This window comes from Bactrocera neohumeralis, unplaced genomic scaffold (assembly GCF_024586455.1).
Source record: "Bactrocera neohumeralis isolate Rockhampton unplaced genomic scaffold, APGP_CSIRO_Bneo_wtdbg2-racon-allhic-juicebox.fasta_v2 cluster10, whole genome shotgun sequence".
Lineage (NCBI taxonomy): Eukaryota > Metazoa > Arthropoda > Insecta > Diptera > Tephritidae > Bactrocera > Bactrocera neohumeralis.
In genome coordinates, this window is record NW_026089623.1 from 3,096,652 (window position 1) to 3,120,427 (window position 23,776).

Here is a 23,776-nt window from a genome sequence, read left to right on the forward strand (position 1 = left end):
GAAATCAACGACAAGAGTGAAGGAACTTGATGAAAAAATATTTATGTGGAGACCAGTCCGAACGTGTCGTATGGCGCAGTCGTATGGCGCAGGAAGGCGAAATCACCGACAAGAATGAATTAACTCGATGAAAAAATATTTGTGTGGAGACCTATCCGAACGTGTCCTTTAGCGTAGGTGAATGAATGTGAGTGATACCACTTGGCGAAATCAACGTCAAGAAGTGTGGCCGCAAGCCGATTTTCACCTTGCGCTGTGGCGCGCCGCATTTTCGCTCGTATCTCGGGAACGGTTCGTCCTACGGCCATGATCACATATACCATTTCGGTAGCAAATGACGTGACAAATAACTTTTGTTTTATACATTTTGCCATGAGATGCGTATTTCAGGCGCTAGGTAGACAATTTCACGATTTTAGGCGAATTTCCGAAATTTCAATGCCGGAGTTGGGGTTGAAGATGCAATCCGATCTCAAAACAAAAAGTTGCATTGGAATCAGGAAGTACTAAGGCAACTTTTCCGCACTATTAGAAATCTCGAATCGAAAACAATCCGGAATCGACCCACCCTATTGAATATGGCCCTACAGAAAATATGATTGCTGATGAAAATATACAGAAAATATGATTGTGAAGTAAATATTTCAATTCCATTTCCATGAATTTTAATGATGATTTCGGCTGATTTTTGATGAATTCACGCATAGAGTCGATGGCACACATGTTGATCGTCATTTATGTATAGGCAATCATCGCCATAAACTTGTTTCATCAATTGAAACGTTTCGGTAAAAGTTTTACCAATTTTTAAACAAAATTTAACGCCAATCGACATATAGATGGCGCCACTAGGGGGCGCTAAATTTAAACAGTACTTGTTTACTTTGGATCGCACCTTGTAGAGCAAAAAATTTATCGCCAGTAATAATAAGTTTCATCACATCTTGGTAGTCGGAAAGCATTGTTTCACAGACGTAAAAGCGACGCTGTATTTTGAAAACAATTCAGTGATTTTAGAACCAATGGTATTTTCACTTTTTTTAAGTTTAAATGGTTTTCACTTATCCTTCCGATATTCCAACTATGCCAGTAAGATCTCTGACTGTTAATCGTCAATTCTCAATCCCCAATTCCTTTATTTTATTGACATGTTGATCACCAGGTGCTGATCAACGCGCTTTCAACCTCTTTGAACAATTTACAACAATCAAGAACCCTTACTCGCGACAAGCAATTACCACCGAAGACCATTTCAAACATTCTGAATATTTCAGCACCAGAAATTTAACAACACAAATTTAATGGAACTGCTTTGTTGAATAATTTCAGTCATCGTAAAAATCCCAAAGTGCACTTTATGTACTTCAGAAAGGCAAGCGTAAACACTATTGATTATATTGACGTGACATTTGACACCAGTATGGTCTGATGAAAGCATGCCCAACGATTGGAACAAACTGATTGGACGAACAACTGACCAGATATTCACCATGCGCCAAATCTTGGAAAAAAACCCGGGAAAAGAGAATCGACTCACACCACCTCTTCGTCGATTTCAAAGCTGCCTTTGAAAGCACGAAAAGGAGCTGCCTTTATGCCGCGATGTCTGAATTTGATATCCCGCAAAATTAATACGGCTGTGTAAACTGACGTTGAGCAGCACTAAAAGCTCCGTCCGGATCGGGAAGGACCTATTCGAGCCGTTCGATACCAAACGAGGTTTCAGACAAGGCGACTCTCTTTTGTGTGACTTCTTCAACCTTCTTCTGGAGAAAATAATTCAAACTGCAGAACTAAACCGAAATGGTACAATCTTCTATAAGAGTTTACAGCTGCTGGCGTATGCTGATGATATTGATATCATTGGCCTTAACAACCGCGCCGTTAGTTCAGCATTCTCCTGAATTGATAAGGCAGCGAAGCAAATGGGTCTGGTGGTGAACGAGGCCAAGACGAACAAACAGTCGTCACATTGCACACTGTTGACAACGTCCGGTGTGTTTTACGTGGGTACCTGCTGACGACAGCCTTACTCCACGGCGCTCAAAAGCACAGCGGATCAAATCAATGCGTTGATCAGCGCCCTGAGAATGCTAAGCATTTTCAGTACCAATTGGCAGTGTGGAATGGACACACTAACCACCTTGGACGGGTTAGAGTCCCATCTAAAACCTCTGCCGTACTTTGGGTCCGGCACCCGGTTGCAATGCACTGTTGACAGTCATAACTTCGAAGTTGTAGATAATTTCGTCTATTTAGGAACCAGCATCAACACAAACAACAACGTCAGACTCGAAATGCAACGCAGGATATCTCTTGCCAACAGGTGCTACTTCGGACTAAGTAGGCAATTGAGAAGTAAAGTCCTCCCTCGACGAACAAAAGCCAAACTCTATAAATCACTTTTTATTCCAGTCCTGCTTTATGGTGCAAAGGCATGGACGATGACAACAACTGATGAGTCGACGTTGCGAGTTTTTGAGAGAAAAGGTTCTGCGAAAGATTTATGGTCCTTTGCGCGATGGCCATTAGCGTTGCTTAAGGCGCATTAATTTTGCTCGTCTGTCAGGGCTATTAGTCAACATATACACTAGGCATCAAATGAAAGTATAAATGTAATATATACTGGCAAACCTCAGAATTATTCATTTACTTCCTACATTTTCGCTTAAGAATAAAGTCATAAAACATTTTATGTATATGCACCGTTATGTAAGTAAACAGTTGGAGTAATATTTGTACTTATTATTTAGATACAAAAAATGTTTACTCCATCGAGAGTGATTAGGCTGAGCCCACACCGGATTAGTCAAAAACGTCTTTGACTAATAAAACACAAAAACATCTTGTGCTCTAACCCACACCAAGCGGAGCACAATGCGACATTTTGTCTTTTTGTCTCGCTAGATGTGCATTGAAATAAAACGAAAAAAAGAAGAAAGCGAATCAGTTCTTGCAAAGATGTTGTAATTATATATTAGGCTCCTTGCCACGATCAAAATCACTAATTTCTCCACGTCAATGTTCATTTTAACACATTGCCATCTGGCGATTTTTGCTCAAACTTGTCTATAAATCGGGGTGTTTTTAATGAAATCAAACTAATTCGGTGTGTGAATTAAAACTCCGGTTATTATTTGTATATACTATTATTTGTCTATACTTTCATCTTCTTCTGTTTCAGAACTACTGTCAGATAAAATAATACGTTTAAACTTTTTTTTAATTGGGACAATATCACTATCTGGATCGTCTTCAAATTCGTTATCTGTACTTCCACAATCACTGGGTATGTCTGATAAATCATTATACATTTCACTTTCAAATATATCATCCATATCCATTATGGTAAAAAATAGAACTAAAATAAATGCTTAAAAATTACCAGCAAAGTACACAAATGAAATTTTTTCGTTTCCCGATGTCTAATTTATTTAAATACGAGAAATCTCGTTTCCCGATTGCAATGTGTGAACAACTTGTATGCAGAATAAAAGCACAAAGAAAATGCGTAATTTTGACTTTAAAAACCAACGGTTCAGCTATAAGAATCGAAACGTGTTTTTCTGTCGTGACTTGTCTGTTCCATTCGGTGTGGGCATGTATGGATCAACAACAAAGACGGTTTTGTCGCATTTGGTGTGCGTTGGCTATAGAAAATAAATAAGAAGTTCGACAACAGCCCTTGACTTGTTTGAAGTCAAAGCACGAACATGCGTTTTTGTTTCGTCTTGTTCGGTGTGGGTTGTCACATATGAAGCTATAGGCAGTTGCGTATGAGACAAGAAAAACTGTTTTGACTAACCCTGTGTGGGTTCAGCCTTAGTCTTCGCTGGTGAGCCTATGAGTGCGCTTCAAATGAAAGTATGATTTCAGTTTTGGTTCATTTCTTTCAAGGTAGAACTGAATTTTACTACAGATTTAATACGTTTGTATTTATTAAGGGAATTTCTGTTATGGTGAAAGTTTTTTTTTTTTGTTCTCAGTAAAAAATACTAAAAAATTTAAGAGAATCGGATCTTAATTGTAGAAGATGGGAAGAGGGGTGAAGCGTATCAAAAAATATATGAAAAATATTCCATTTCGATCGGAGAGGCAAGAAAGATTTTTGAATACTCCAGAAGAAGGAAGATATGCAAGACTCAATACGGTGGAGGTCCAAAGTCCAAAATTTCTATACACGCTGAGAGACTGTACGAAAAAAGCTCCTGAAAACCTTGAAATTTTATCGCGGGAGTTGATCAAAAGTTTTGGTTTGGATGTTTCCATTAGTACAATGCAAAGGAAACTTCGAACATATGGTTTTAAGAACTATGTCGAAAAAAACGACCTATGTTTTAAATTTCGAGTAGGAAAAAAAGGACTAGAGTTTGCAAAACAATATCTAAATGTGCCAACCATATTTTGAGATAAAGTAGTTTGGTCCGATGAATTCAAATTCGAGCTAAGAAGTTAAAAAAACAAGTAAGAGAGTCTTGTAAACCTTCGGTTAGCATACAATCATCAGTGAAGCATGGAGGATGTTCTCTCATGGTTAGGGTCTGCTTCTCAAAATTTGGTGTAGGTAGTGTATTTAAAATCGATGGACAAATGACGGTTGCTTTATATATTGACATTCTTATCGAAAATTTGAAAAAGTGAACTCGGGGTCGTTTCTCTTTTAATAAGATAACGAGCCCCAACGCACATCTCGCCTGACTACTCGCTTTTTTGAAGAAGGCTTGAAGAAAAACTGACCTGGCCAGCTCAGTAACCGGATTTAAATCCAATTTAGCGTTTGTGGTTAATTTTTGATTCCAAAATAACAAAAAGCAGCCGTACAAACGTGGAATAATTTTTCTTAGAGACGAAGCGTCAATTTGACATTATTCCAATGAAAATATTAAAAAATTGGGTTCGAAGCATGCCAAAACGTCTTCGTGCATTAATTCAGAATAAAGAAGGCACTATTAATCACTAAATTTAGGTTTAAACCAAACGTTTTGTATTTTTTTGCAAATTTTATACTTTCATTTGACCACTTTTGTTTAAGAGTCGTTTTTTTAAAGTGGAACAAATTTTTTTCTTTCTATTCCGGGGAAAAAATAGATTAATTTATAATTTGTTACTTAAATACTTACGTAAATGTAATATTAATGTATGAATTATTAATTGTTTATTTTAATAAAACTGCATTGAAATAACGTCTGTGAAATTTATACTTTCATTTGATGCCTAGTGTATTTTTAAGTTTAGAATTTTGTTAGAAATAAAAAAGATAATTTAAAAATGATTTATATCTGCAACACAGCTATCACACAGCTATCGCTATCAGGAAAAACCCTTTGTATATGTATAATTGTCACCGCTATAAAAGCTGAGTCGCGCGGTCGTTCCACCACACAGCAGTCCGCACACGATTAAATAAATCTTGCTAGAATATATTGTCTACACTGAATGTATATATATTATACATATATATTCTTTAAATTTGTATAGCAGGTAATTCAGCCCAAAATAAGATTTTTTTTTCAAAATAAACAATGTTCTTCTCAGGACTAAGTCCTTTTTTTTTACTTTTTAAGTAAATAATATATTGCAACTTTTAACTATCCAAACAGCTTAGCGACTTAAATAGTTCTTATAATTTTTCAATTACATTTTTGCAGATTTTAGGCAAATAATTTGGTACAGTTTAACTTTTTTAATTTTAAAATATCTCTGAAATCGTGGGATGGTATACTAAAGTTTCCCACAAAAAAATAAGCCTGGTCAGTCCAACACCGGGGTTTGTCAAGTTTTTTTCGCGTAAATTTTTTTTTTTTAATCTTCATTTCTATTGTATTTTTGTTAGTTTGTTAAAATATATTAGAATGGTAACACTGATTATTTGACAATTTGTAGTTTTTTTGTTATTGTTATGTAAATAGATTTGAACAATAAGTTAAATATTGAATTAAAACTATTTTTGCACTACATAATGCAAAAAAAATGTGTGCAAACAAATTTGTGAGGTGCTAGTTGATATAAAAGTGTAAAATACATATAAGTGTATTTTACATTTTAAATCAAAAAATACGTAATTCACATAATGGTATTTTTCAACTTTAAAGACAGATATCTCGAAAACTATTGGTTTCCGTAGGCTACATATTCTTGATCTGAGGAGCCTCCTCTCTCCGACCATACCCATTTTATTCCCGAATTCCTGGGACGGTATTCTAAAGCCGACCCCAAATCAGGAAACAGTTAATTTAACGGGATAAAAGTTGTAAATTTTAGAATAGCATCCCCCGATTTCGGGGTTAAAATGGGTTTGTACGGATAGAGGAGGTGGTCTAGATCACGAAAAAATATACATATGGACTTGTATATATAGTTGCCTCTGCGAATGGTAGGCACCTTGTCGTGGTGCAGGGGCTTAAGTCGCAAGGCATACTCGGCACCCCCCAACCGGTGTGGGTGGTGTCAGCTGGGCACTGCCCATGCAAGTTGTCGGGTGCCGCATGCGTGCGGCAACCAAGAGCTACCACCTCCTAATCCAGGGTGTTAAGCGACTCCCGTGCCCATTGGATGATTTGCAGCCAGGAGGAAAATTCGGCTGTATTTTAACGGAGCCTTCCCAACACCGGGCCGAATTGGGAAGTAACGGTGGCCTTACCGCGGCATGGGGCTCTGGCGCGGCGGACCTTTTAGTTCCCCTAAAAACACAGAGACCCGACAGCTCACCTCGTTGAGCCAAGGGTCGTACGAAAAAGAATGAGCGAAACAACAACAACAACCACTAATAACTCAACGACAACCATGACACGGCAACGAACGAAGCAGACGACAATGGACAACGGCAACAACAGCGGTACTGTTGCAGGCAAGGGAGGCTCAGGGGCTAAACGTAAGTTCAGCTTCCTGGACGCCCTATCGCCTGATGAGCGAGCGCTGTTTGAGGAGCATGCGAGAGACGATGATGATGACATGCCCTCATGCAGCGGTGCTCAACAGGCGGCATCCACTGCACCCGCTAACAACGCAGCGGACCACTCCGCAACTCCTCAAACCGGGATCAGCCCAGAGGAATCGCAACAATCTTGCGCAGCAGGAGGCACGCGCAAAAGGAAAAGGAGGCGCAGGGGAAGACTGCCCCCTCTACCACCATTAGGTCGTCCGGGTGGGAACGATGACCCCCGTAGGCGGGGTATGAGTGGTGCCAGCCTAAAATGGTACCTTAGGCACCTCCAGGAGGGAAGAACTCCTGAGGAGGCCGAGAGACTGGCAAAGAACAGAGTCAGGGGCAACAGTGCCTCCCCGACCACGAAGGTGCGTAAGGGCGCAAACATCGCATCCAACTGTAAAGGGAGCAGCGGGATTCGGGGCAGCGGTCGTGTCAACGCAAATCCAACCGCTAGGACTGGTAGTGTCAGGATAGCAACCCCGGCAGCCAAACGCAAGAGCAGCCAAATTACGCCACAGGAGCCACCAAACTCTAAGAGACAACGGGGCAGCTACGCCCAGGTAGCTGGAGGCCAGATCTCTGCACCGAATCCTTCGCGGGCAGCTGAGGGACAGCGTAGATATGCGGATGCCTTAAAGGGCATACGGATGGCTGTGCTGCCCCTGAACTACCCCGCGGAGATTCTGGAAGCAGCGGAGCTTACCGCTCTACAAAATCTCCTCATGGAGGAGGTGTACAGGGGTTGCAAGAACCCTGTACGCTTCCTTGGGGTGCACTTCAAGGGCGGATTTATGCAGATCGACTGCAGGAATGAAGACAGCGTCAACTGGCTAAGAGAGATCGCTCCCAAGCTGACTGGCTGGAAAGGGCCCAGTCTTTGCGTCAGGAGGGGCGAGGACATCCCGATCATGCACAGTATGACGGTACTCCTCCCAAGATGCGAAGGGAAACACTTCGAATTTGCTCTGGGGCTCCTCAGGAATCAAAACGGAGGGATCAATACCTCGGCCTGGCGAGTTGTTGACAGCAAAATGGAGGGTGCCGGATGGAGGTTAAACCTGTGCGTGGACGACGAGTCCTACAAAGTCATCCGAAAGGAGGGCTTCCGCCTGAGCTATCGGTATAGTGAGGTAGTCATAAGGCCCTACAAACCGAAGACTACAGAAGAGGAAGTCGAGAAGATGCAGGTGGACGAGGAATCTACTCGTCCCTGCACCATGACAGTCGAGCAGGTTGCAACTGCGAAAACCACAGCGGAAGTCCCAGCAGTGAAGCCGACCACGGAAGAGGGGGAGCTACCCTCTACGCAGGAGCTCTTGGAGGGACTCGAAGACATAGGTACTGCGGGGGACGGGGCAGATGAGGACCAGTTCCTCATCGAACCGATCCTATAGTGGTCGAAGGCATAAGAGTAGCCCAGGTGAACCTGCATCACGCGGCGTCAGCATCCGCTGTAATCGCGAGCAGGTTCTCGGCGGATAACCTGGGCATCCTGTTAATACAGGAGCCATGGGTCCACAGAGGCGAAGTCAGAGGCCTCAATGTGGACAACAATAAGGTAATCTGGGATCTTTCTAGTGAGAGACCCCGAGCCTGCATAGTAACTAAGAGAAATATTGATGTATTATGTATTTCAGAATTCCTAACACAGGACCTAGTTGCGGTGCAGGTCAGAGAAGAGGAGGGAGCGGACTTTGTTTTGGCTACGGCCTATCTACCAGGTGACACACCTACTGCGCCCCCGGAAGCGGTGCAGGGCCTGGTAGACTACTGCAGGAGGTATAAGCTACCCCTGGTTCTGGGGTGTGACGCGAATGCGCATCACACAGAATGGGGAAGTACGGACTGCAATGTACGAGGTGAGTCTCTCCTAGAATTTATCATTAGCAATAATCTAAGTATTGAAAATGTTGGGTGCGAACCCACATTTGTCACAAGCAATAGAAGGGAGGTGCTGGACATCACCCTAAGCAACGAGCTCATGTCAGGGGTGGTCTCGCAGTGGAGGGTATCGTCAGAACCTTCAATGTCAGACCACAGGATCTTGAGATTCGGGCTAGGGGTGGAGGTCATGAAAATTCCCCCTAAACGCATTCCCAAGAACACCAATTGGACTGTTTATCGGGATGCGTTAGAACGGAATCTGTCAGGAGAGGGGAAGTCGGTCAGAGGTACATCAGCCCTGGGTTTGGAGAGCAGGATATCTGCGCTGAACCAGGCCATTACAAACGCGTATCACTGCAGCTGCCCCCTAAAGACGATCACCAAGGGGCGTAAATGCCCCTGGTGGTCTAGTAAACTCTCGGATCTCCGATCGAATGTACGTAAGCTTTTCAATAAAGCCAAGCGTACTGGGAACTGGGAGGATTACAAAAGCAGCCTAACTGCTTATAATAAAGAGATTAGGTCTGCAAAACAAGTAAATTTCAGAAATTTCTGTGAGAACGTCTCCTCAGTACCAGAAGCAGCTAGACTGCACAAAGCTCTGGCCAAGAGGAAGACGAACACAGAATTAGCGATTCAAAAAGACGATGATGGCACTTATACGACAAATGCGGAGGAGAGGGCTACGGTACTCCTACGTGCGCATTTTCCGGAGACGGTTGAGGTGGACCTGTGCCTACCTGTCGCAGAGCACAAGCCATCTCGCCTGGACTGGGTGCTCGCAAGAAATCTGTTTACTGCGGACTCAGTCAGGTGGGCCACGGCCTCGTTCGCCAAATTCAAGTCTCCGGGCGCGGACGGCATCTTTCCGGCGCTTCTGCAACAAGGTGAGCAGATCCTACTGCCACACCTTGTACAGCTGATGAGAGATAGTCTGGCGCTGGCGTATATCCCTGAACCCTGGAGGACAGCAAAAGTGATCTTTATACCGAAAGTGGGAAGGAAAGACTATTCGCTGGCTAAATCCTTTAGACCGATTAGTCTAACCTCCTTCTTACTGAAAAGTATGGAAAAGATCCTAGACCAGGAAATAAGATCGAAGGCACTTGAAACTGCACCCCTGCATGCAAATCAGCACGCGTACAGAGCGGGCAGGTCGACGAACACCGCCCTGTACCAGCTAACCTCGGAGATACAGAGCTCGCTGGATACGGGGGAGGTGACGCTATGCGCCTTCCTAGACATCGAAGGTGCCTTTGACAATGCGTCCCACGGGAGCGTGGCAAGGGCACTGGAGAAAAGGAATGTGGCACCTACAGTGCGCAGGTGGATAGAAGCTGTACTGCGCACCAGAATAGCTGAAACCACATCAGGAGGCACCACTATCCGTCTCGGTACTACTAAGGGCTGCCCACAGGGAGGAGTTCTATCCCCCCTGTTGTGGAGCCTAGTCGTGGACGAACTACTGGTGCTGCTAACAAACAATGGAATCCGCTGTCAAGGATATGCGGACGACATTGTTATCATAGCTAGAGGCAAATTTGTGAGTACTCTCTGCGATATCGTACAAAGGGGACTAGGTCTAGCCAAGGGTTGGTGCAACAGTGTTGGACTAAACATCAACCCCCTGAAAACGACCATCGTCCCATTTACGAGGCGCAGGTCTCTGCCTGGCCTGAGAAACTTAACACTCGGAGGCAGGGAGATAGAGATGACAAACATGGTCAAATATCTTGGTCTCACGCTGGATTCCACGTTAAGATGGAAGCAGCACATTGACCTGACCATGGTCAAAGCTACTAAGGCATTGATGGTGTGCAACCGGCTGGCTGGTAGATCCTGGGGGTGCAAACCAAGGATCATCAGATGGTTGTACACCATGATAGTGCGACCAATTGTCACCTACGGGGCGGTGGTGTGGGCACCGAAAGCAGAGCAGACGACGGTAGCACTTAAACTATCGAAACTGCAAAGGCTTGCGTGCGTCTGTATGACAGGAGCTATGCGCACCTGCCCGACAGCTGCACTTGAGGCCCTGCTGGAGCTCACCCCGCTACACCTACTAATTGGTCAAGTCGCCAAGTACACTCTGCTTCAAATGACAGCAGAGGGGACTGGCATAGGTAAAATAATCTCGTCCCAACGCATGGAAGAGCTAAGTGGCATTATACCACTGGCTCCTCTTCCAAGGGACGGCATTAACAAAAAGCTGAACTTCACTAAGAAGTTTAAGATCACCCTCGGCAGCAAGGCCGAATGGAGCGACTCCGCAGTCGAGCTGCTACTCAGGGATAGCTCGATCAGGTGGTACACCGACGGCTCGAAAACGTCGGAGGGAATTGGCGCAGGGGTCGCAGGACCACGCACAAAACTCTCCATACCTATGGGTAAGTTTCCGAGCATATTCCAAGCGGAGGTATTTGCTATAAGTCGGTGCGTAGAGTTGAACCTCCAACGCGGCTATCGCAACGAACGTATAGCTATACTTAGCGACAGTCAAGCGGCACTCAAGGCGATCTCGTCTTACGAGATAAAATCGCTATTGGTGCAGGAGTGTATAGACCGGCTCAACAGTCTTGCAGAATGCAACCAGGTGCACCTTATTTGGGTGCCAGGCCACAGAGGCATCGCCGGTAATGAACTGGCCGATAAGCTGGCCCGCTCTGCAGCATCCACCAGCATGGTAGGACCGGAACCTTTCATAGCGGTGGGTCCCCACACCATAAAGGAGCAGGTCCGCAATGATGTAGCAGTGGGTAGGGAGATACATTGGCAACACCTTTCAGGCTTGCGGCACGCAAAGTTGCTGATGAAGAGTTATAACCTCAAAAGGTTTAAATGCATAATCAATCTCCCAAGAAATAAAATCAGGCTACTGATCGCCTTCTACACCGGCCATTGCAAGCTGAAGAAGCACTTATTCAACATGGGCCTAGCTTCTTGTGCAAATTGCCGGTTCTGCGATTTGGAACCCGAAACTCCAGAACACCTGCTAATGGATTGCACGGCAATCTGTAGGCGCAGGACCAAGGCCCTAGGATCCATGTTTCTAAATAGGGATCACATCGCCTCAATAGCACCTAGCAGTATATTGGAGTTCATCAATTTGCTGGGGCTAGCTGAGACTCTGTGAGTCAGGAGAGGGCACAATAGACCCTAGGTCGCGGTGCAATCCTCATTAATTTATCTATCTATCTATCTATATATAGTTGCCGCTGACTTTTGGTTTTTGAGATATTCGCAATCAAAGTTCAAAAATAAAATGCGTACTTCTCCCATTTATAATGAATTCTATAGTTATATATTTAACTTTTATATGCACTAACACATCACTAATTCGTTTCTAACCATTCATTTTTTATTAAATAGTGCAAAATAACATTTATTCAACATTTAACATTTGTGCAATTATTTTGGTTCACAAAATAACAAAAGGGTTGCATTCTAACTAATAATCAGTGCTACCTTACGTTCAAGTTTTACAGAAGAACCAAAAGAAAACAAATAATACCCCAATGACACTGTTTGTCAGTTATTCATTCTCTGTACATTCTTGGAATTTCAGTTTCAACTGAATTCCTAATTCTTAGTTTTTAGTTTTAAGAAGCGTCACTCATTATACTGACGCCAACAAGAATACAAGTGTTCTTCCATAAATAATTTGTAATATTTTTATAATTGTGGTGTTTCATTCGCCACATAATTGGTGACCCCTACAATTGAACAGCACACGTTAAATGGACTAACAACAAAATTGTGCAACGAAATCGGGCGATGGGTGCCCAGATTCGCAAGACGAGAACCCCACCGAGGAATTTTTTTAAACAAACACACTTTCCCAGCTCCCACCACTACAAGCTATGCACATCGACCGATTTGAACGAATTGAACTACCGCCGTTTTGGAACCAGCAGGCTCAATTGTGGTTTGCTGCCGTCGAAGCACAGTTCCAGCTCAGAAAAATAACAATGGACGCAACGAAATATTATGCAGTAATAGCTCGCCTGGATCAAGAAACACTCATCGTGGTTGAAAACATTATTTCTAATCCGCCTGAAACAGATAAGAAGCACTGCTTAATCAATATGCCATTCCTCAGGAACGCCGATTCAAAATGTTGCTATCCGGCGTCGAACTACGTGATCAACGGCCGTCTGAACTGCTGGCAGAAATCCACCGCCTGGGAGGAAATGATTTAGATGCAGCATTTGTGGGCACCATTTGGTTTGACCGTCTTCCTCTACAAATACAACTAACACTTGCTGCCACTGGTGAAGAAAACAACACTATTCTCGCGCGAAAAGCAGTTCGCCAGATGGAAGTTCAGCGAGGACATGAAGATCCCGGTATAATGGCTGTGACCCACAAATTTGCTGTTGGTAGTGACATAAAAAAGCAACTTAACGAGTTGGCACGGCAAGTCGAAAAGCTGGCTCAGAGGCTCGACAAAGCATCATTCAACGAAAACAATCGCAAAAAAAATACACAAAGTGCATCACAGGACAATGCTACAAGCTCACCATGTTATTATCATCGAAAATTTGGTCAACGTGCCAAAAAGTGCAAACGGCCCTGCACGTTTCAGGGAAACACAAACGGCCCCCAGTAGACACGGCGTATGCTGGTGGCAACATAACACATCGCCGACTATTCGTATACGACCGCATATCGACCGCTATGTCCTGAACGCCTCAAAGTGGCCAAAAAGGAGTTTGAGCTCCTAATCGATTTGGGTCATGCCAGACCGTCAAATAGCCCCTGGGCTAGTCCCTTACACATGGCCAAGAAGAAGAATGGAGACTGGCGACCATGCGGAGACTACCGTAGACTCAACGAAAGAACTATTCCTGACCGGTACCCAATCTCGCTTCTTCATGATTATGCCACAATATTAGCAGGAAAGAACATATTTTCTACAATCGACCTCAGGCGTGCGTTTCATCACATTCCGGTGGCCGAGGAAGACATACCGAAAACAGCCATAATAACCCCGTTCGGGTTATTCGAGTTCATCAGCATGCCATTCGGCACAGTCTTTTCAGCGCATTATCAACGAAGCACTCACGGGCCTCGATTGCCTTTATTCTTACATCGACGACCTGCTGATAGCATCATCCAGCGAACAACAACACATACAACACCTCCGGTTAGTATTCCAGCGGCTTAGCCAATACGGCCTGTGCATTAATGCGGAAAAATGTGTTTTGGGTGCTTCTGAAGTCGATTTCTTGGGATATAGAATTTCGAAACTCGGTTCCGCACCACTTCCAAGCCGAGTCCAGGCGCTACGGAATTTCCCAAAACCTAAAACAATTTTAGAGCTAAGAAGATTCCTCGGCGCAATAAACTTCTACCGACGACACATCAGAAACGCTGCCGCTGCCCAGGCACCTCTCAACGAGTTCTTAAAAGGCTCGAAGAAGAAAAACGATAGCAAACCAGCACCTTGGACAGCAGAATCAGAACAAGCTTTCACCTACATCAAGGAACTAGCAGCCGCAACTATCATAGCTCATCCATCACCAGCCGCCGAACTTCGGATTACGTGTGACGCATCTTGTACTGCGCTGGGAGCGGTGCTAGAGCGGAAACATAAAAACGTTTGGAGGCCAATTGGATTTTTCTCGAAAAGTTGTCACCCGCACAGATTAACTACAGCACATATGATAGAGAATTGACAGCTGTATACGAAGCCATCAAGTACTTTATGCACTGGGTTGAAGGTCGTGAGTTTGTTGTCATGACAGATCATAAGCCATTGACTTTTGCGTTCCATCAACAATCGGATAAATCCTCACCTCGCCAGATCAGACAGCTAGGATTCATCAGCCAATTCACGACTAACATTGAATACATCTCCGGTTCAGACAACAACGTCGCTGATACCTTTTCACGCGTTGAAACGATGCATCTACCAGCAGTTATTGACTACAATGAGCTGTCTCGAGCGCAAGCCTCGGACGAAGAGCTGCAGCAACTTCTTGCAAATAACGAAACATCATTAAGGTTCCAAACGCTTACCTTTGATCCCAACGGGCAGACTATTTATTGTGACGTTTCAACAAATAACATCAGACCATTCGTGCCAGCACCGCTACGTAAGAAAATTTTCCATACTTTACACAACCTCGCACATCCCAGCGGCAGAGTGAGAGTGAAACTTATCACTCAAAGATACGTGTGGCCATCAATGAACAAAGATGTTACGCAATGGGCTCGAGAATGTGTCCCATGTCAACGTTCCAAAATAGGTGGCCATGTACACGCAGCACCCGCCACATTCCCTATTCCAGACGAGAGATTCGATCATGTCTATTTGGATCTAGTCGGACCTATACCGGACTCTCACAGATTCAAGTACTGCATGACTATGGTCGACCGATTTACGAAATGGCCAGAAGCGGTACCCATTAAAGACATAACGGCAAGCACGGTTGCCAACACGTTCTACTCCCATTGGATCGCCCGCTACGGATGCCCCAAGCTACTCACTACCGATCAAGGTACCCAATTCGAAAGTGCCCTTTTTGCAGCTCTAGCACGGTTACTCGGCGGCACACGTATTCGCACCACGGCATATTACCCAGCAGCCAACGGTCTGGTAGAAAGGTGGCACCGCACGCTCAAAGCCGCCATCATATGTCATCAAATCTCTCAGTGGACTCAGGTTCTACCAACAGTATTATTGGGATTGAGAACTTGCTACAAGGTAGTCTTAAAGGCATCACCAGCAGAATATCTATATGGGACAACACTCCGGGTTCCTGGCGAATTTTTCTCAGATGGAGACCCACCGGGAGATTCCCAATTTTTCCTTGAAGATTTTCGTTCATATATGAGGAAAATCAGACCAGTTCCTTCAACCCACCATTGCCGTCAGAAAACGTTCTGTTTCAAAGAACTGTCAATATGCACACACGTATTCCTGAGGATCGACGCAACTAAACGTCAAAAGACTTGATGAACGTGTTTTTGCCATCGAGGTTAACGCAAGGTTATAAATGTAAGCATCGAGCGCCTAAAACCAGCTCTTTTGGCCAATGATGAAGTATTCGACAGCACGCCACATAGTCGTATTTTCACCGAGCCAATGAATTCGCCACGTACATCAACCAGCCTACCTATGCACCGAAGTACCTGCAACATTTGCACCCGCGCTAGGATCTGATATTGAAACTCAACAAAGTCCAGCAAGTCTTTATTTGGGGGGAGTACTGTGGGCACTCACATATGGCAACACTGTTTGTCAGTTATTCATTCTCTGTACATTCTTGAAATTTCAGTTTCAACTGAATTCTTAATTCTTAGTTTTTAGTTTTAAGAAGCGTCACTCATTATACAGACGCCAACAAGAATACAAGTGTTCTTCAATAAATAATTTGTAATTTTTTTATAATTCTGGTGTTTCATTCGCCACAACACATTAGTTTTCCGCATAGAATTCTTGGCTGCGATTTAGAATAGCATCCCCGGATTTCGGGGGTAAAATGGGTATCATTGGAAAGGTGACGTTCTCCAGATCCCGAAAATATATATACATTATATAGCCAACGCGCCATATATATTCGTAAATTGGAATCAAAAACACGAATTTTAAGACATTTCCCGTGAAAATTGGTGCACGTTTTCGGAAAAGCCGCTCTCCTGAACATTTACCCCACTTGTAACCCTGAAATCGTGGGATGGTATACTAAAGTTTCCCTTTATTTCGTATGGGCACAATTCCGATTTCTTTGGCGCCGCGATTTGAAAGTATCGTTGGAAAGAGGAAGTCCTCATGATTAAACAAGTAAAGAAGGGCTGGGTCCGGGTGTCACCGAACATTTTTTACTCTCGCATGATAAAGTGATAATCAAGATTTCATTATCAGTCATTTACATATTTTTCAAATACCGTATTTGGGTAAAGTTTTACTCCGCTATCATCATTGATTCCTAATGTATATATTATACAGAGAAGGCATCAGATGGAATTCAAAATAGCGTTATATTGGAAGAAGGCATGGTTGTGAACCGATTTCACCCATATTTCGTACATGTCATCAGGGTGTTAAGAAAATATTATATTACGAATTTCATTAAAATCGGTGTAGTTTGTGAGATATGGTTTTTGGTCCATAAGTGGGCGACGCCACGCCCGTTTTTAATTTTTGAAAAAAGGCTAGGTGCAGTTTCCTTCTGCCATTTCTTCCGGAAAATTTAGTGTTTCTGTCGTTTTTTGTTAGTCGGTTAACGGACTTTTAGTGATTTTCAATTTGTATGGGAGGTGGGCGTGGTTATTATCCGATTTCTTCCATTTTTGAACTATATATGGAAATGCCTGCAGGAAACGATTTATAGAGTTTGGTTGACATAGCTATAGTAGTTTCCGAGATATGCACAAAAAACTCAGTAGAAAAACTTAGTTTTCCTAAAAAATTACGTCCAAATATGCCCCTCCCTAGTGCGATCCTTTGTGCCAAATTTCACTTTAATATCTTTATTTATGGCTTAGTTGACACTTTATAACCATATATATTCGTGATCTGGAGAATCTCCTCTATCCGACCATACCCATTTTATTCCCGAAATCCTGAGATGGTATACTAAAGCCAACCCAACTTTGCTGCGAGAGTATAAAAATATATATGGTTATAGGTATCGAAAAAGCTTAGTTTACGAGATATTCGACCTTAAAGTTCAAAAATTCTCAAAATTCGAACATTTCAACAAGCTATTTTACCACATTAAACACACTTTACTCACATGTTTCACTTCAAATTAATTAAATTAAACTATAAACTTTTAAATAAATCCACATTTTACACTTTCAGCAGGTTTTTTACCTAAGAAATCTTTATTTTAAAAATTACATTTTACACTAGTAGTGAACATCATTTGCGCTGCCATGTGATGATAAGACAATTCGCTGAAATTCCTCTTTTTCGCAAAAAATCCTCTATCCATGCATATAGATATTTTCTTTTTTAAATTTATTAAACAAACATGTATTAGTAATATTATATAATAATATTATATTTATTGTCACCTAAAACACAAAACCACGTATTATCAAAAATAAATGGAAATCGCTGACAGATATAATAACCAAAATTTAACCATTTTAAAAAGAAACCTCAAATTTTGTTTCAACATGAGTGCATGATAACCAAAAAATACAACCACTTTATAACGAAAACTCAATTTTTTTTAACGCAGGAGTACTATGCGAAAGTACTTCAGTCCCCCCGGGAAATCGCTCGACTAGGGTTATTGTTTTAGAGCGCGGTAAAGAACAACCATACCTTAGGCACAATTCCGATTTCTTTGGCGCCGCGATTTGAAGGTATCGTTGGAAAGAGGAAGTCTTCCTGATTAAAAAATACCGCAAACGCTTAGTTTACGAGATATTCGTCCTTAAAGTTCAAAAATTTCCAAAATTCGAACATTTCAACAAGCTATTTTACCACATTAAACACATTTTACTCACATTTTTCACTTCAAAATAATTAATTTAAACTATAAACTTTTAAATAAATCCACATTTTACACTTTTAACAGTTTTTTTTACCGAAGAAATCTTTATTTTAAAAATTACATTTTACACTCGTAGTGAACACCATGTGTGTGCTAAAAATTACTACGAAATGGAGCGCTGCCATGTGATAATAAGGAAATTCGCTGAAATGCCATTTTTCCGAAAAATTCCTCTATCCATTCATGTGGATATGTTCTTTATTTAATTTAATAAAAAATAAGTAATATTATATAAAAATATTATTAATATTATTATTGTCACCTAATATACAAAACAATGTATTATTAAAAATAAATGTAAAGCGCTGACAGATATAATAACCAAAAATTTAACCATTTTATAACGAAAACTCAAATTTTGTTTCAAAATCAGTGCAAGATAACCAAAAAATATAACCACTTTTTAAGGAAACTCAATATATTTTTTATTTTAACGCCGGGTATTCGCTCGACCAGGGTTATTTCTTTAAAGCGCGGGCGAAGGCCGCCAACGCAGAAAGGAGTACTTCGCGAAAGTACTTCAGTCACATAATTCACATATACATATGTAGAAAGTATTTTTTTTATAGTTAATATAGAAAAAAGAATCACGCGATAAACCAAAAAAAAAATTTTTTTAAATCCTACATATTTGCTGTTTAAGATGTGGCAAGGCTCGTTTTCCTCATAAATGTAAACAATCTAACCTTCTCAACGATGAGTGTGCTAAGTGATTTTTAAATTAATAAATTTAGGTAAAATATAGCAAAATAAAAGTGAAATGTGAACTTATTTCAATGCTTAGAGTGTATATTTAAATATACAGAGTGAAAAACGTGAAAAAAATTAGTGAAACATAGAGAAATACCATGTGTTATTAGTGCAAATTTTTGAACTTTTAATCGTGAATATTTTAAAAAATAAAAGTTATTTTATATTATTTTTGGATATTTCTTCTCTGGAGAAGCTCCCCTATCCGCACATACTTTATTTATACGGAAATTCGGTTTTTACCCCTCCGCCAAAGTAATCGGAATCGTGCCTTCGTATGAAATAAGTATTTTACAGAAAGCAAATCAACCAATCGGAATATTATTTCATTTTGAAATGAATAAATTTTTCAAAATTATGTTTGATGTTATTAAATGACATATTTGAATTATATCTTTAAAGCTATAACTCACCTATGGTGCTCCAGGTGATATTTACGAAAAGATATTGACATGGGTAATCCTATGGGAAGGTTGCATATAAAGCCCAAAATGCGGTTATGCATAGGACGGCTGTGTCCAAAAGCCAAATTATGTGAAATTTCATGTACCGCCAGCATAAGCGAATGGTTTAATATACCTCCGAAACAATAAGCTGCTATTAATAATAAAAGCCAAGAAAAATCCTTTACAAAAAACAATGCCAAGATTTGTAACATTACCATGCTACTGGCAACCCATTTGAATTTTGGATCATATCCAAATAGTTTTTTTATTTGAGGATACTTTTCCAAAATTATTTTGCGACGAGACGCGTGGGGTTCTTCTGTGTAAACCCATTCAAAATCAGTTCGTGAAACCTTTTGACCCATATTTACTCATCAAAATGCACAGCCCCACTTAAGGCATATTACAAAAGAACGATACAATGTAAAAACCCGCATAAAAATGACTAATTTTTTCTTAACTAACCCCACTCTAAAGATAAAGTTCTTCACTATACATATATGTAGAACTTCACCAATTGTTAAATTTTCTTACGGCCGCCTGCCACACGTTCAATGTTTATTGTGATATTTGGATCATGATCCGTATTATTGCATGAGGGATCGCGAGTTCAATATATATCAACTCTGTACTTATTAAATAAACCGAATGAATGGAATGTCTTAATAAAAATTTAAAAAAAAAAGTTATTTATATGAACAAAATTTTTGTATTTTAGTTGACAATAAAAATAAAATTATTTACAAGGTTAAGGGCATATAAATTTTTGAATTTAGTTTATTAAAGAATACTTTATTTGATCTCTTATCGTTTGGTCGATTGCGGTGAAGCGGTTGGCTACCCCGGTGTCCATTTCTTGTGTGTGATCAAGAATGATAGAATACAAGATTACGACACTAGTTTACAGTTAGTTTTTTCGGTTTAGCTCTTGACAATTCTTACAAAAACAAATACATTGTGCAACAATTTCGTGACGTCACACTTACGCGGTGAGACGAACAAGCATAGAAATGCATACAAATTGTAAACAGAAAAGTAAACACTTTTTGAAATTCCCAAAATAATATTAATTCATTCGTATTTGCAGGAAAAATTTCAGTGGAATGTTTAGAATATTGTTGCGAGAAAATATGTATATAATTAGTTTTAGGCACATCCACAATAAATAGAGTAGCATGTGTGGAAATTGTTCAAATGAAGAAAACCAGTGTAAGTGTACTGTTGTATTTATTTAAATTTCTAAGCATAAATATATTAATTTTTTAAAATGAAATGTGCAGTGGCTTGTTGTAATAATTATTATGCAATTAAAGGATCGAAAACGAGTTTTTTCAATTTTCCGGCCGATTTAAAAGTTGCCAAAAAATTGGTGTTATTTTGCAAAAGAAATGATATATTTAATACTAAATTAATAATTTCACAATTCTTTTATCATAATTTCATACATCTGATACATCTGAACTTATAATATATGTATATATTTATATACAACACAAGAAACGTCTTCTCCATTTGAATCACAACTTAATAGACAATTTTATTATCAATAGGCCGATATATTTCTTTAGAAATGATTCAAATCTTTTCACTCAACAATATTCAATCGCTTCACTAAAACTTTTTATTAAAATCGAAAGAATTAATAATATTTTGCGAATTTACAAAAGTGTTTACTTTTCTGTTTACAATTTGCAAGCCATTTGACAGTTTTTCACTCTTCTTCTTCTCAACACGTAACTATGACGTTTCATAATGGCGGTTGTCGTAATCTTGTATTCTATCATTCTTGGTGTGTGATAAGAATCGCAATTTTGAGGGTCGTAACTTATTGTAAATTTTATGCAGATGTTATGTAATGCCTCACAAACGTTAGCAAATCTTCCACTTTCGTGGGGTGATACCTTCCTCTCATGCCATATCCTAAAATTCTTCACCGTCTTTTTAAGAATCCAATGCTTTGTTCAACGATACATTTACAGAGAAAATTTTGTTAAAAAGGATTCAGAATTTTTTTTTATACCTACGCTATTGCTACGATCTCTTAGCTATGCTCATCACTTTCACTAGAACTCAAATAAAGAAACAAAGTTGGATGAATTTTGATATTTAATTAGCTTTTGTTAGTTTATTGAAAATTTCCCAACAGTTTTGACAGTTCTACATCTATTGTGACCTAAAAATACGATCCAAAGCAATGTGGAATTTAAAAACTATTGTAAATTGAAAATACATTACGATCCGTTTGCTATCGTATGCCATAATGCCAATCACCGCATACGATTGACGTGTCACGTAATTTTCTTTCGTATGTTTGCCGATCCGTATACGGATGTAACGATTCGACCCCAGTTGTTCCCACCAAAACATGTTTTCGATGTCGGGTCCTAACATAGTATTAATTTATTGTTCTAAAATTTATAACATTAAGAATATTCTTTGGCCATAAATATTATTTATTGTATCAAAATATTGTTACGAATTTACTTTTCTAAGGTTCGTATCAAGGATTGACAAATAAAACTAAAACAACCGTTTAATTCAAATAATATCTCTTCATTCACTATACTAGTAGCAGTTTACTTTTAGCACTGGATCGTTACGTTGGCGCTGCTACGGCTTATATAGCCACGCACTCCTCGCTGATGCCGACGTGTCCTTTTCGAATATTGCATCTGGCAATTAGTAGTAGACAACGAGACAATCGTGGCGCCAAATGCCTACAATGAGGAATGCATATAGCAAGACAAACACATATAATGATGCTATGCATTCCATATACATGCAGCTGTTGTTCATGTTATGAGTGGACAAACAGATAACCGCGGCGCCCAATGTTTACAATAAGAAATGCATTTAGCAATACAAACACACGTGGTACAAAACTTAATACTACTTTTGTAACACTGCCCTCCACTTAAGCCTAATCGTCCCGATGCAAAGTTTGCATTCCAGTGGACAAGGGCGACGTGATAATGCATCCGCATTTTTGTGGTGAATCCCCTCTCGGTGTTCTGTTTCGAAGTCGTAATTCTGTAATTCTTAAACTGTAATAACCATTTTAATGCTGCATGATCAGTCCTTAGCAAGAATCGTTGCCCATACAAATACTTGTGGAAATGTTTTACACATTCCACCACAGCTAGTAGTTCTTTTCGCGTCACACAGTAGTTTTTCTCTGGTTTCCCGAGCACTCTGCTGTAATACCCAATTACTCTTTCTTGCCCGTCGATGAGCTGAGACAGGACACCTCCAATGCCATAAGCGCTCGCATCTGTATCCAGGATGAATTTCTTTCCAGGTATTGGATAAGCTAACATCGGCGCCGTACAAAGTAGTTCTTTAAGCTGCTCAAACGCTTTTTCTTGTTCCAACTGCCGTACAAACGGGCGATTCTTCTTTGTTAAATCATGTAAACTTCTAGCCACGTTCGCAAATCCATGTACAAAACGGCGGTAATACGTGCATAAGCCGAGGAAGCTGCGGAGTTCATGTATGTTGGTGGGTCGAGGCCAATCTTTAACTGCTTTTATTTTTCCCTCCTCGGTGTGAATCCCCTCAGTTGACACTTTATGTCCGAGATATGAGACCTGCTTCTTCAATAATGAACACTTTTTGGGATTCAAGCGTAATCCGGCTGATGCTATTCGCTGAAAGACTTCCTCTAGATTTTTCAGATGATCATCAAAACTTTTTCCCATGATGATAATGTCATCAAGATACACCGAACATGTCTTCCAGTTGAGTCCTTTTAACACATGTTCCATCAGTCGCTCGAACGTTGCAGGCGCATTACATAACCCAAATGGCATCACAGAGAATTCCCATAACCCGTCGCCCATACTGAAAGCGGTCTTTTCACGGTCACATTCATCAATCTCGACTTGCCAATATTCACTTTGTAGATCTAATGTAGAAAACCATTTCGCTCCAGACAAGGTGTCTAATGTATCGTCGATTCTCGGTAGAGGATAACTGTCTTTCTTTGTGACATCATTCAACTTCCTATAATCGACGCAGAAACGGGTGCTACCATCTTTCTTTTTAACTAAGACGATAGGTGAGCTCCATGGACTTATTGAAGGTTCGATTACACCGTTTTTGTGCATGTCTTCAATAATTTTGTTGGCATCCTCACGTTTTGCTAGTGGAACCCTACGCGGAGCTTGTCGGATTGGTTTAGCGTCTCCGGTATTTATGTGATGTTTGACAATGCCGGTTCTTCCTTTGTTGTTTCCTTCGTTTGCAAATATGGA

At 40.8% G+C, this 23,776-nt stretch overlaps 2 protein-coding genes across 2 annotated transcripts in view; one reads left to right on the forward strand and one right to left on the reverse strand.

The window, feature by feature from the left end:
* The window catches only part of LOC126764884 (sphingolipid delta(4)-desaturase DES1), a 32,909-nt gene extending 12,884 nt beyond the window's left edge, over positions 1-20,025 (reverse strand). The window contains exon 1 of the mRNA XM_050482532.1: positions 19,491-20,025. Coding sequence (XP_050338489.1) covers positions 19,491-19,888 — 398 coding nt within the window. The 5' untranslated portion in view covers positions 19,889-20,025. The remainder of the gene's footprint in view (positions 1-19,490) is intronic.
* LOC126764852 (uncharacterized) lies at positions 6,368-8,341 on the forward strand. The gene has a single exon (XM_050482461.1). It carries the CDS (start codon positions 6,739-6,741, stop codon positions 8,320-8,322), a length of 1,584 nt encoding a protein of 527 aa, XP_050338418.1. The 5' UTR covers positions 6,368-6,738; the 3' UTR covers positions 8,323-8,341.
* Positions 20,026-23,776: the final 3,751 nt, after the last annotated feature.